Source organism: Lynx canadensis, chromosome D1 (genome assembly GCF_007474595.2).
Source record: "Lynx canadensis isolate LIC74 chromosome D1, mLynCan4.pri.v2, whole genome shotgun sequence".
Lineage (NCBI taxonomy): Eukaryota > Metazoa > Chordata > Mammalia > Carnivora > Felidae > Lynx > Lynx canadensis.
In genome coordinates this window covers 99,865,483-99,879,491 of record NC_044312.2, presented here as the reverse complement: position 1 = coordinate 99,879,491, position 14,009 = coordinate 99,865,483, and the positions used below count along the sequence as shown (strand labels likewise).

At 51.6% G+C, this 14,009-nt stretch overlaps 1 protein-coding gene across 1 annotated transcript; it reads left to right on the top strand.

Annotated features, from left to right (window-relative positions):
- The first annotated feature begins 12,538 nt into the window (after positions 1-12,538).
- C1QTNF4 (C1q and TNF related 4) lies at positions 12,539-13,754 on the top strand. Its single transcript, XM_032595041.1, has one exon. It carries the CDS (start codon positions 12,634-12,636, stop codon positions 13,606-13,608), a length of 975 nt encoding a protein of 324 aa, XP_032450932.1. The 5' UTR covers positions 12,539-12,633; the 3' UTR covers positions 13,609-13,754.
- Positions 13,755-14,009: the final 255 nt, after the last annotated feature.

The window sequence follows — 14,009 nt, the reverse complement described above, 5'->3', positions numbered from 1 at the left end:
AGGAATTTTGACTTGACGCTGGTGCCCGTGGAAAAGGCTGAGGGCTTCCAGCCAATGTCTGTTGGAACAGAAACCAGTAGGAATGGAGTAGCTACCAGAACAGACAGTGGTTTCTCCCCACCCCTTCTTATTTTAGGTGCAAAAGGATGAGACTGAAAAGTAACTCTCCCTCCTTATAACCATGCCTCCCTCCCCAGGAGGACTCCACCTCCTGTTAATGGTTTATAGTAGATCCCCTGAGAGGTAGTCGATGCAAATGCATCCCTTTTTTTTTTTCACCTAAGTGATCGCATACTGTATACTGTCCACTTTGTTTTTTGTTGTTTTTTTTTTCTTAACAGTAAATCTTAGACATTGTTTTACATCCCATATATGAAATGATTCGTCATTCTTCTGTAAAGGGCGCATAGTATTCTATCGTGTAGAGATATATCAGAATTTATTCAGTGGGTCCTCTGTTGCGGGACATGTATGTTATTTCCAGTAACTCTGCAATTACAAACAATACTACAGTGAAGAACGTGTCATTGCAAACGTGCGGGCAAGTATCCGAGAAACAGCTTTCGAGAAGTGGAACCACTGAGTCAAAGAGCACGTATACTTTTAAATTTTGTAGGTATTGTCCAGTTGCCCAGAACTGTTCCAGTTAAAGCTCCCACTAGCAGTGTATGAATGTGTTTTTCCACCTCCAGACCAATAGTTGTGTTATAAACCTTGCTGCTCTTTGACAACCTGAGAGGGTCGAAAAAATAGTGACATCTTACTGTGATATTTTGATTCTAATAGTTACTTGTAGTTTCTTTTTTATTTACTATATTTTTTACCACTTTTCCACTGAGTTGTCTTTTTCTCAGAACTCTTTATATACTAAAGACATTTGCTCTTTGTGACACGAGTTACACATGTGTCTTCCTTCTTGTAGTTTGTCTTTTGATTTTGTTTCTGGCAGTTTTACCACGTAAATATGTTTCTCTTCTGAGCTGTAGGAAAATGGATCCATCGATATTTTTTATGCCTTCTGGATTTTGTGTCACACTTCAAAGTTCTTCACTCTGGGGGCACGTGGGTGACTCAGTCGGTTGAGCCTCCGGCTTCAGCTTAGGTCGTGATCTCACCGTTAGTGAGTTTGAGCCCCACATCAAGCTCTGTGCTGTCAGCACAGAGCCTGCTTCAGATCCTCTGTCCCCCTCTCTCTCTGCCCCTCCCCAGCTTGTACTCTCTCTCTCTCAAAAATAAGTAAGCATTTTTTAAAAATTATTTTAAAAAAAGTTCTTCACTCTGAAATTTAAAAAAGTTATCACTTGATTTCTTTCAGTCAGTCCGTTTTTGGTTTCATTTTTACATTTGAATATGTGATCCATTTGTTACTTGTTTTGGTATAAGACGTGATGTATGGAACCAACTTATCTTTTTTCCAAATGGCTACACATTGTTCACATACAATTTCTTGATCGTGTGTCTTTTCTTCTCTGACTTAAAATCCCACTTTTAGGGGCGCCTGGTTGGCTCGGTCAGAAAAGCATGTGACTCTTGATCTTGGGGTTGTGAGTTCAAGCCCCACATTGGGTGTAGAGACTATTAAAAAATAAATAAACAAACAAACTTAAAATCCCGCTTCTATAATATTCTAATTCCAGTATGTATTTGAATCTAATACTGGATTTTACATTCCATTCCACTGATCTACATCTTTTGATACATTTGAGAGAAACTGTAGTTTATTGATATTTTAAATTACATTTCAAATGAAATCAATAAATATTGTAAAAAGTTTGGGACATGGAAAAAAATATACGGAGAAAATAAACATCGCTGAGCCTACCATAAATAACTAAATATTTTGGTGTTTATTCACCTGATCTTTTCCTACGTAATTGTATTTTTACCGAACTGATGATACTATGTAAGTCTAATTTTCCATCCACAAAATCTTGTGTGATCTAAATGCCCGACGTGGAACCGCTCATCATCTTACCCAGACTGAATCCACTCCTCTTTCACTCTCCTCCCAGATACCCGGTGCAAGAAGTAGACTCTTCCAACTCCTTCCCAACCCCTTCATTCTAGTCCCCACACCCTCTTATTTTCCCTTCAGAGACTCACAGGCCCTAGACTGTGAAGAAGACTCAGAGAGGGGGAAATAACTTGTAAAGGCTAGAATACTTTTAACTGCAAGAAACAGGATTCAGCACACTTGGGTGGCTCAGTCGGTCAAGTGTCCCACTTCGGCTCAGGTCACGATCTCACAGTTCATGAGTTTGAGCCCCACATCGGGCTCTCTACTGTCAGCACAGAGCCCACCTCTTCGAATCCTCTGTCTCTGTCTCTTTCTTCCCCTCCCCCACTTGTGCCCTCTCTGTCTGAAAAATAAATACACATTTAAAAAAAAAAGAAAGAAACAGAGGATTCAACTCACAATGGCTCAACCAAAAAGTGGATTTATCCTCTCCCATAAGGAGAGGTCCATAGATAGAGTAAATCCAGAATGTGTTAAGTCAGTGGCTCGGTGATATCATCAAGTACCATGATACTTGACATCTCTGTCCATTCTGTCATCCCCAGTTTATTAGCTTTTGTCCCACACTTTCCCCCACATGGTTGTGAGATGGTGGCAGTAGCTCTAAGTATTGTCTTCTCACAAAAGGTTACATAAATCCAGGAGGAGAGAGCATGCCCCTTCCTAATCCCATATTGCCCAAAGCAGGAGGTGAGGGTGGTTAGGAAATGTAGGAGGGCATTTTTGGTTGTCACAATGATTGAGGGACACTCCTGGCATCTAGTGAGCAGTAGCCAGGAATGGTAGACGTCCTATCATGTTTAGGACAGTTGATAAAGTGAAACATGAGCTCTCATTCCTTACAACACACACACACACAAACACACACACACACACACACACACACACACACACTGTTTTTACATACAAAACAAGCTTTTTGCATAACTTTAATGTACACTGGATTTTCAAGGAATATAACTTCCCTGTAAATTGAGGAAGGGTTGTAATTTGTTTTGTCTGAAGTTTCACCAAGAATCATTCACTGTTTTAGACATAATGATGGTACTGGGGGCTCTGGACAGCGCACCTTTGTATCCGCCTGTGTTTGTAGTTGTTGCATTCGTGGTGATTCTACGGAAGATTCTATGCTAGAAGTATGAACGTCCATCTATTTGGTATTTATTCTAGTGTGGCAATGTGAAAGTATTTGCGTATTGAAAAACATTTTATTAAAATTGTTTTTTCTCCTTTATATCACACTTGGAGCGTTATCTTGATTTTTTTGAAATTATGTGCCAATAGACTTCATTCTCTATGAATTTCATTTCAACGTAGGAAAGGAGGCATTACAAAATACTTGCAATAAACGAAATTAGGTCAGACAGGATTGAGATCCACTGGCTACCAGAATAAAGTCTAGACAGCTTAGTCTGGCACTTAAAATCCTTCATGATCAAACTCAAAACCCATTTTTCTGGACCTGCCTCCTGGCAACATCCCTGGAGTCCGTACTACAAGCCACACCAAGATTATTCTTCATTTTTCAAACACACCAGGCAGTAGTGATAGCACATACTGAGTGCTTACAACAGGCCGGGCTCTGTGCTGAATGTATTTACACTGAGTATGTAATACTCATATGTACTTTACATTGAGTATGTCCTTCAATGCCGTCGACAAGACAATGAGGAACAGATACTTTTCTTGTCCAAATCTCACAAGTGGGGGAACCTGAGGTCACACCATTAGTGACGGAGCTGGGATTCAAACCCAAGCCGTCCAATGCCAGTCACTGCTCTTTACCATAACTGTATCGCCTCCTGGGGGATTCCCCTGCTCCCTGTCCTTTCTCCAGGATGCTTTTCCCATCTCTTGTGACCCGTCAAGGTCTAGTGCAGACTTCATGACTTCTTTAGGTGCCACTTCATTCATTATCTCTTGCTGAATCCCTCCACTTGGAATTAGTTTGTTTTCCTAGTGCTCCCACTACACTTTATCGGTGTTTTTTTACTCTGGCTACTCTTTAAAAAACAGGTGGCAATGACAAATTGCTCTGTGTCACTCATGTCTCTCCCTGCCCCTTCCCTCCTCCTCCAACTGTCACTCAGCTGGGCTGTGGGCAATGTTCATGTCCCCAGCTCTCCCCGGCAATCACCCAAACCCTCCTGACCGCCCACTGGCTGCCACTGCACTGGAAGACACAAGCAAAGTGATTCAAACCCCACCCGCACCGCTGACGCCACGAAACACGCATGCGCGCGCGCGCACAACCCCCCCCCCCCCCCCGCCCCCCAGTCAGAATCAGAATGCAATGCCTGTCCTCAAAGGACACTATTGTCAGAAACAGGGATCGACATGCCATGGGGCCACAGGGATACTCTCCCTTCCCCACCTTGACAGGACATACCTTTCCTTTCCTTCTCTGCCTCCTCTCCTTCCCAGCACCTGTCACTCCCTGAGGCTCCTGCGAGTCATGGAGACCTAACTGTTGTCTCCTGCCAAGGCCACTGCCACCACTGTTTTAGCTCATGGAAGAGTGGGTCTTGTCCCAGCCTTTTCCGATTGAAAAGCTGACATTCACCCCCAAGGATGTGTCACAATGTCAACATACAGCGCTCCATGGCCAAACGTACGGGATTGGGGTCTCCAACGGTCGGGAGTTATTTGTACCTCCGGTTTTCTCTATCAGCATGGACCAAAGAGAACTCGCGACAGCAGCTCAGAGAATGAGCCTGGGTTTGGGGAGAACTGTCCCATGTCTTCATCCCAGTTTCAGCCCCTAGTATTCTATCTGCTGCTACAGTAACCCAAAAGTTACAGCTCTAAACAATCCTTTCTACCCCCTGTCAGCCTGGCACATAGTTGCAGGCAGGGTGGCTGGGCACAGAGTCGTCTTGAAGGCTCCCTCAGACCGTGAGCAGGCGATGCTGGAAACCCCGCTAGGGTCAGAGCCGGCTTCTTGGGATGCAGCCTTCCAAGGGCTCAATGCCTGGTTGAATGCTCTATTGTCACCATTTAAATTCTTAATTTGGGGGGGGCACCTGGGTGGCTCAGTCAATTAAGTGTCTCACTCTTGATTTCGGCTCAGGTCATGATCTCACAGTTCCTGAGTTAAAGCCCCAAGTCGGGCTCCACACTGACAGTGAGGAGCCCGCTTGGGATTCTCTCCCCCCACCCCCCCACCCCCCACCCTCTTTCCCTCTCTCTCTGCCCCTCCTCCATGCTCGCTCTCTCTCTAAGTAAACAAGCTTAAAAAAATAATTTTTTTAATGTTTATTCATTTTTTGAGAGAGAGAGAGAGAGAGAGAGAGCGAGCATGGGGGAGGGGCAGAGAGCGAGGGAGACACAGAATCTGAAGCCGGCTCCGGGCTCTGAGCTGTCAGCGCAGAGCCCAACCCAGGGCTTGAACTCACGAACTGTGAGATGTGACCTGAGCCGAAGTTAGATGCTCAACCGACTTAGCCACCCAGATACCGCCCCCCCCCGAAAAAACAAATTCTCAATTTTTGAACAAGAGGCCCAGCATTTTTATTTTGCACTGGACCTTGCAAATCTGGGAGGTGGTCCTGACGGGGGCTGTTGGCCACCACATCTGCATGTGGCCTTTCCATGGAGCCTGGGCTTTCTCACATCATGATAGTTTCAAGATAGAGCCTCACCACCAGGCAGAGGCAGCACCACCCTTTATGACCAACCCAAGTCCTCCTCTTAGGAGTGGCAAGGTCACAGTATGAAAAGAGCATGGGGGGGGGGGGAGATACTGTCACAGCTGTCTTTGGGAAATGCCATTGTCACATCCGGCCAGGAGCGGGTCACCTCCCCATCCAGGGCCTCAACCTGTCTATCTGCAAAAGGAGGCTGGGGGTTCGGTGTCCCCTCTGGGAAAAGGCCAAGGCAGAGTTGAGAACCTGATCCTCACAGCCAGTCCCAGCTCTCCCCGGCTGGGCTCATTTCCCAGGCATTCAGGAACTCCTGGAACCCTGGGCTTTGGAGCTGAAGCCCTACCCAGGAGCGCTAAGTTCTATCCCCCTAGTGGGTTGAAATCTCTGAACAGGGCGGAGACTCTGCGCCCTGACATCTGTTTCTCCCGCCGGCTTCTCTGCGGGGCTAACAATTCCTCCTCTATCATTTCTCCCTGGGGTGCGTTGTTGTCTTTCTCATTAACCTCCCCTCAACTCCCAGCAAGGTCCCTAGACTCTGAGCTCTGCTAATTCCCCTGTAATCCACCGGCAAACCAGGAAGCTAATTAAATTGTGAGCTGGTGCGGGTGCTCTCTCTCTGTCGCTGAGTCTCACTCTCTCTCCCATCCGTGTCCTCCCTTGCTTTTCCTTTCTGACTAGCCCCGTATAGTTTAGATTCATCTGCACACTTGGAGTGTTTTCTTGCAGGTCTCCCTGGTTCGGTCTCCTGTCTTTCAGCCAGAGTAATCTTTACGGCTCTGAGTACTGTCCCCTCTGCTGCAGGATAGCCCGAGCTCCTTAGCTCGGCATTTAAGCCCACACAGCTCACCTGCCATAGCTTCCACTCAAAACCCCTTCCCTCCTGAGCTGAGCCATGCGAGGTCTCCTCCCCAAGCCCTATGTCACCTCCACACCTTTGTTCCTATTCTTACCTTTGATTGGATTCCACCCCTCACTCTTCCATCTCACTGTCAAATCCTTGCCATTATCTAGAAATCGCCTTCTCAGGGCGCCTAGGTGGCTCAGCAGCCTTGATTTCCACTCAGGTCATGATCTCATGGTTCGTGAGTTCCTTTGAGCCCTGCATCGGGCTCCTCACTGACAGCTTAGGATTCTCTCTCTCTTCCTCTCTCTCTGCCCCTCCCCTGCTTGTGCTCTCTCTCTCTCAAATACGAAAGAAAGACAGAAGAAAGAAAGAAAGAAAGAAGAAAGAAAAAGAAATCGCCTTCTTTATAGGGCACCTGGCTGGCTCAGTTGGTGAAGCATGTGACTCTTGATCTCAGGGTTCTGAGTTCAAGCTCCATTTTGGGTGTAGAGCTTAAAATTTTTAAAAAGAGGGAGAGAGACAGAGAGGAAAGAAAGAAAAGAAAAAAGAAAAGAAAGAGAAAGAGAGAGAGCCTCCTCTGGGACATCTTCCTTAATCCTCCAGTGGAATTTCTCCCTCCCTGAGCTCTTGTAGCACTTTGTAGCTCCCTCTTGGAGCTGATCTCTTTCCACCCACTATGATTCTTTCAATCCACATCCAGCCGCTCCCACTAAATGATTAGCTCCTAGAGAGTAGGGTCTCTAGGTGTTTTTCATCTCAGCCTCTTCCTCAGCACCTACCTAAGACTGCACCTTAGAACACTTCATTGTGTCTCCTGGCCCAAGATGGCAACTGGGGCTCCAGCCTTCGTGTATACATTCCAAAAAGGGGGAAGAGAAAAGGGAGGGCAAAATAAAGGGCCTCTGAGCTGAGTCCATCCCTTTCAAGCACTTTCTCTCCCAACAGCTTCTGATTACACCTCCTCGACCATGCCTAGCTTCAGAAGAAACTGAGTACCTTGTCTCCCTTCAAACTCAAGAGCCCATCCCTTGTTTTACAGATGAAAATGTAAGACCCAAAGAGGATCAGAGAATTAGGGAGGCTGCTGAACATAGTAGTTAAGGACCTGGTCTTAGAGCTAAACAGACCTGGATTTGAATCCTGCCCCCACGTATAACCTCTTCATTCCTCATTTGTAAATGGTATGTACTTCAGGAGATGTTAAGAAAATTAAAGTAATGGATGTGAAAAAGCACTTACCACAGTTTAAGACCCAGTTATTGTTCATTGTCTTAGTTTGGGTTCCCCCCAAAACACACCTTGAGACAAAGATTTGGGTGCAAGCAGTTCAAAAGGTGATCCCAAGAAGCAGGGTGAAGGAGTGGGGCAGTGAGACAAGGAAGGGAGGAAAGGAAATAAAGCATACAGAGATGAGTAGGTTTTTCACATGGGCAACTTCAATTTCATGCTAGAGTCTCTCTGAGACTGGAACATGTCTGGCAATTGGGAATTGTCCTACTGAGGGATTGAAACCTGGAGTATTTATCCCCTGGACCCTGCTTGGTTTAGGGTTCCCTGGGGGATGTTAACTCACCCTGCCTCATGCCCTCCCATAGGCCTGTGACCCAAGCTTTTCAAACTGAAGGGGACAGTCATGATCTAATGGGGACTAGACAGGTGCTTTACCCCAGGCCCCAAATACCCCCAGGGCTCAGTCCAAAATGTCTCCATTCATTTCTTTCCATTGAGGCACGTATTCATTCATCATTCACCTAACACCCTGACAAAAACTTAATAAGCCCATTATCATTATCAATGCCTTCGTGAGGACTAACCTGCATCAGACTAACTGGGGTCACACAAGTTTTGAGAGTTCCAGAAGGAAAAGTCCAGAGGACAGAGGGCTTCACAGGGCACTAGGCTTCTCTGGGTCCACACACAGGGTCTGTGGCAGAGCAGGGACTAGAGCACAGGCCTTCTGTGTCAACCAGGTGCAGGTGGAGGGCATCCGCTCCTGGCAGCTGAGAATGCGGCCTCTTCTAAAGCCATCCACTCAGTCAACACCCACTGAGTGCCGGGTGGGGGACAGCTCCACAGCTGTTGTGGAGATCAGCAGCCCCGATGAGGGGGTCCAAGAGGGCTGCAGGGATCAAAGCCCAGAGCGGAGGACTTTGGGGGCCTCTGATAAGTGCTGAGGTGCGGGAAGACACCTGCTCCCAGCCCTGATGTCCCACTAGATTCTGCGACGCTGGCCCCAGCTAGGCAGGCTGGCCCTCTGCGGACAGGCCCTTTTGAGCCCTCCCAGTGCCTTTCTCAACCTTCTCCCTTCTTGCAGGCGCCCTGGAAGCAGCCCGCTCAGCCAAAACCCAGTTCTGCCCCAAGGATCCCTTCCTTTGCATCCCCTTCCCAGGGGGTCCAGGCTGACCCTTTGGTGTCTGGGGGCTTGGTCTTCCTCCTTCCTTCCTAAGCAGCAATGGGAATTTTGAGATTCGGAGGTAAGGAAGAAAAACGAGGTCACTTTAAGCTCTTTCTTTACTGGTGACATTGACCCATTTTATCCTGCTCTTCCTCAGACCCCCCTCCTCCAGTGTCACTCAGTCTGGACATCTGTCCAGCCCAAATATCACCTTCTACTGTCCTTGCAGCCCAGGGGCTTGTCTAGTCGGTGTCCTGCTGCAGTCCCTCTCCTCAAACCAGGGAAGAGGCTCGCCTGAAGAGTGCCCTGGGCCACCCCCAGTTTGGCCTCTGCCGCAGGCCCTCAGTTTCCCATCTGCTAACTTGGGTTGATGATGCGTGTTCTGTGGAGCCAGAGGGTGAAGCTCTAGGGAGGTCACGGATGAGGAAGAGCCCAGGGCTCTGCGCAGCCTGCGCAGGGGCCTCCTCCGTGCGGTGCCCCTAGGGCCCTGCGCGGCCCCCCTTCCTCGGCGCGCCCCTCCCTCTCCCCTTCTCCTCCCCTCTCCCCCTTCCCGCCGCTCCCCTGCCACTCCTCCCGGCGGTCTGCTCGGTTCGCTCTTCAGCCGTCCTCTTTCCCTAGCGCCTCGCTGCCCCGCGCCCGCCCCGGGGTTCCGGGGTCCCAGCGCCCCGCAGCCGCCGCCGCCGCCGCCACCGCCGCCGCCCCCGCCAGGCCCGGCCCCGCCCGCAGCGCGGGCGGTCAGTGCGCAGCCCCGGCGCCCGCCCGGAGCACGGAGCCCGGATCGCGGGCTCGGAGCGAACCCGAACCGAACGCCGCCCCCAGCAGGTGAGGGCAGCTCCCGGGCGGGGAGCCGAGGTTTCTCCCGTATGGAAGCGGGGGTGGGCGAAGGCGCGGGGGAGTCGGGTCCTTTTTTGCTGAAAGGAGGACCTGGGAGCCTTTCATGAAAGAGGCTCAAGGGCTTTCACTCCGAAGGGATGGATGAAGGAAGGATGGGATGGGGGGAGGTCTGGGGTACCCCTTCCTGAGAGATTTATTTTTTCAGGAGAAAGGATTAATTGCTTCTGTAAAAGGGGGACTTATCTTTTGGGGAACATGAGGGGCTCTTAAGGGTGGGAGGAGGTTCTGGCGGGGCTTGAGGGAGGGGGGTCATTGGGGAGTGGGGTTGGCGGGGAGCGGGCTCTGAGATCACTTTCGCTTGACACGCGGCCACCTCCCCCGTCGGTTCCGGGGCTCTGGGTCTGCCCCAGCTCTATGTGTCCCAGTTTTTCTCTTTGAAGATGATTATTTTGAGCCTCACCTGGGCAGAGCCAGGATCAGCCATTTCCTTTCCTGGAGCTCTGAGGCCCACCTGACACCCTCCACCTCTGACCTGCGGCAGGGAAGGGGTTTTAAAGAGGGATGGGGACCTAGGGAACCTGGGAAGTGGGCAGTGGTGGGTGAGAAATGGGCAGACGCTGGGTACTGTACACACACAGGAACACCCTCTGACCCTCGTGGGGTGCACCAGACTCTGCAGGGAGATTGTTGAAGGCAGGGTGGGCAGGTGCTCCTGGGGTAGGACCCGCTAGGGGAGGAGCAGGGTCAGGAAGAGTAGTGATGTTCCCATACTCCCAGAAGGCAAAACGCTAGAGTTTCTGCTTGTCTCGTTGGTTTTATTTCCTTTTTGCTTTCTTTCTCCTTTGCCCTGGATCCCAAGATTCATTTCACTTACCTCTCCTCCTCTTTTTGCAAAAAGGGAAACTGAGGCTAAGGACAGGTTGGCTGGAAATATATATGTCTAGGAGGAAAAGATGGTGGAGAGAAAAGCATACTGAATTTGGAACCGAAAGACCTTGGCTCAAGGTTGTCTCAGTGGGCATGGTAACCTTGGGCCAAAATGCTTCCCCTTGTTTGGGCCTTGACTTTCTCATCTATAAAATGGGAGAGGGCCCCCTGCCTTGCAGGGTTGCTGTGAGACCAGATGTGTCCAAAGAACTTTGTAAAAGGGAATACTCATGAGGTGCAATCTTCACCACCGTAGACGGGTCCCCTCCCTCTTCCCTGCCTTCATCAAGGGTATTGGCTAGCCCCATGGGCGCCTTTGTAAGAAAGGCATGTACTCTGGAATGTTCAGCTAGGTTAGGGACTTGGGGTCTTTATTATGAAAATGAGGAAGAGGGCACACTTTCCTTCCCCAGGTGCAGCAGCTCCGCACCATTGGGCAAGTAGAATGTGGGCTAGATTCCAGTGCCCACGTACCCTAAGGTGAATGGTGTTGTGTAGGGTGCAACTGCACCTGGCAAACCCTTCTCAGCAAGCCCCAGGGTCTCTAAGAGACACCAAACTACACACACTCCCAGGGCACCTCCCATGGAAGCCCAAATCCTAGGCTGTTGCCAGCTCACTTTCTTTCCTGCTTTGTCTCCACTTCAGGGCTTTTGGGTATTCAAGCCCCAGAGCCTATGCCCTACTAAGAAGCATGGTGGAGTTAAGTGTTGCCTTCACAAGCTCCCAGAGAGAGGAGTTACTGAGTCCCTAATCCTTATGTCCAGACTTGATCAGAGACTTTTTTCAAGGCCGAGAACAGAAGCATCTGCACACTCTGGGCAACAATGCCCTTCACAAACTCTGTTCACACCTGCTATCTCAGAGGCATCCTCAGTAAGATTGTGAGGCAGGTCTCCTCTCCATTTACATAAAGAAGGCCAATCCCAGTGAAATTAAGGCACTTGCCTTAGGTTTCACAGCAATTTAAGCAGTAGAGCCAGGAACGGAGTCCAGTCCTTACACTCCACGGCTGCTGAGAAACAAAGCTCCTAAAGGCTCACAATCTTGCCAAAGCCTTGCTGGAACTGTTGCTCTATTCACAGCAGCCCCTCGTTCTCCCCTTCCCCTCAGTGACCAGCCCTCAACCAGAGGAGAGTCACTGTCTCTCCTCTGCTTTCTTGGGGGGAGGGACCTATGTCAAAGCCCAACTGTTCTGGCCTCTTTACTGCAAGAAGGGCCCCTGGGGAGTCCAGAGTGGGAGCTGACCCTTGAGTGGGTCAGAGGCCAGGAAAGGGTCAATGAGCAGCTATGTCCTGTCCTGCCCAGATGGGGGTTGAAACAGTGGCCACCAGGGAGGACATCAGTACAGAGAGCTAGTGCCTGAGTGAGGGGCAGGCCGAGGTCCATAGTATAGCCACAGAAAATGCAGCAAACCAGGCTGAAGGAAACTCAGAGACCCCTGACCATCCACTGTGTTGCTAAGGTGGGGAGGGGGTAAACCCAGCTGACAGGACTATAGGCTTCTTAAAGCATTTCTGCTTGGACCTGTGGTACAGGTGTGTGAGCTTTCACTTGAGAAAGGGGTTCAGTTCAGTGCTTACAAAAAAATAATAATAAAGGAGACTCACTGGCCTAATCTAATGGTTATTCCCAAAGTGTGGTCCCTGGACCAGTGGCATCTGCCTTGCCAGGAACTTGTTAGAAATGCAAATTCTCAAGCCTCATCCGAAACCTAGTGAATGGAAATTTGGGGGTGGAGGCCCAACAATGTGTGTTCTAACAAGCTCTTTACCGGACCCTGAGGCCGGCCGAAGTTTGAGAACCGCTGATCTAGTCCAAGTCTGTAGGAAACCGAGTCCTAGTTGTGGGTCAAGGGCAGGGCTATGAAGATAACTCGTCTCCCAGTCTCCGAACTCTGGGCATTTGGAGGCGCCCCCAGCACAACCGCCCACCCTCCTCCCCCTTTTGCCCGCCCCCCTTCCCAGGCACCATGCTGCTACTCCTGCTGGGCGTGCTGGGCCCTGCCGCTTGCTGGGCCCTGGAGCCGTCTCCGGGCTCGACGGAGCTGCGCTCTGCCTTCTCGGCGGCACGCACCACCCCCCTGGAGGGCACATCGGAGATGGCGGTGACCTTCGACAAGGTGTACGTGAACATAGGCGGCGACTTCGACGCGGCCACAGGCCAGTTCCGCTGCCGCGTGCCCGGCGCCTACTTCTTCTCCTTCACGGCTGGCAAGGCCCCGCACAAGAGCCTGTCGGTGATGCTGGTGCGCAACCGCGACGAGGTGCAGGCGCTGGCCTTCGACGAGCAGCGGCGGCCAGGAGCGCGGCGCGCCGCCAGCCAGAGCGCCATGCTGCAGCTCGACTACGGCGACACGGTGTGGCTGCGGCTGCATGGCGCCCCGCAGTACGCTCTCGGAGCCCCCGGCGCCACCTTCAGCGGCTACCTGGTGTACGCCGACGCCGACGCGCCTGCGCGCGGGCCGCCCGCGCCCCCCGAGCCGCGCTCTGCCTTCTCGGCGGCGCGCACGCGCAGCCTGGTGGGCTCGGACGCCGGCCCGGGGCCGCGGCACCGGCCTCTCGCCTTCGACACGGAGCTCGTCAACATCGGCGGCGACTTCGACGCGGCGGCCGGCGTGTTCCGCTGCCGCCTGCCGGGCGCCTACTTCTTCTCCTTCACGTTGGGCAAGCTGCCGCGCAAGACGCTGTCCGTGAAGCTGATGAAGAATCGCGACGAGGTGCAGGCCATGATTTACGACGACGGCGCGTCGCGGCGCCGCGAGATGCAGAGCCAGAGCGTGATGCTGGCGCTGCGGCGCGGCGACGCCGTCTGGCTGCTCAGCCACGACCACGACGGCTACGGCGCCTACAGCAACCACGGCAAGTACATCACCTTCTCCGGCTTCCTGGTGTACCCCGACCTCGCCCCCGCCGGCCCGCCGGGCCTCGGGCCGCCGGAGCTCTGAACCCCGACCGGGAGAGGAGCCCAGGGGCGGCCCGGGGCGTGTATGCCGAGCCGGGCCGTGGCCTGAAAGCCCCGCCGGCGCGAGCATGACGGCCCGCCCAGTGTGGCTGACTCTGCCAATAAAGTGGGCCTGCGTCGGCGCCTGTCTGCCCGGGGTCCTGCGCTCTGTCTTGTCTGCGACGCTGTCATCTCGGGCTGGTGGGATGGGAAGGCACTGACTACTGCAGACCGGGGGGTGGGAGTCGGAGGGCAGAAGGCAGGATTTGGTCAGGTGCTGGGAGGGCGAGGAGATGGGAATTTGATTAAACTGAACCCTATTCACCCGACCCCTTGCGGGCCTCCCCTTCAAATCCTTGTAACTCCTTCCCACTGATCTACGACGTCATTCTTAGGGTCTGGCTG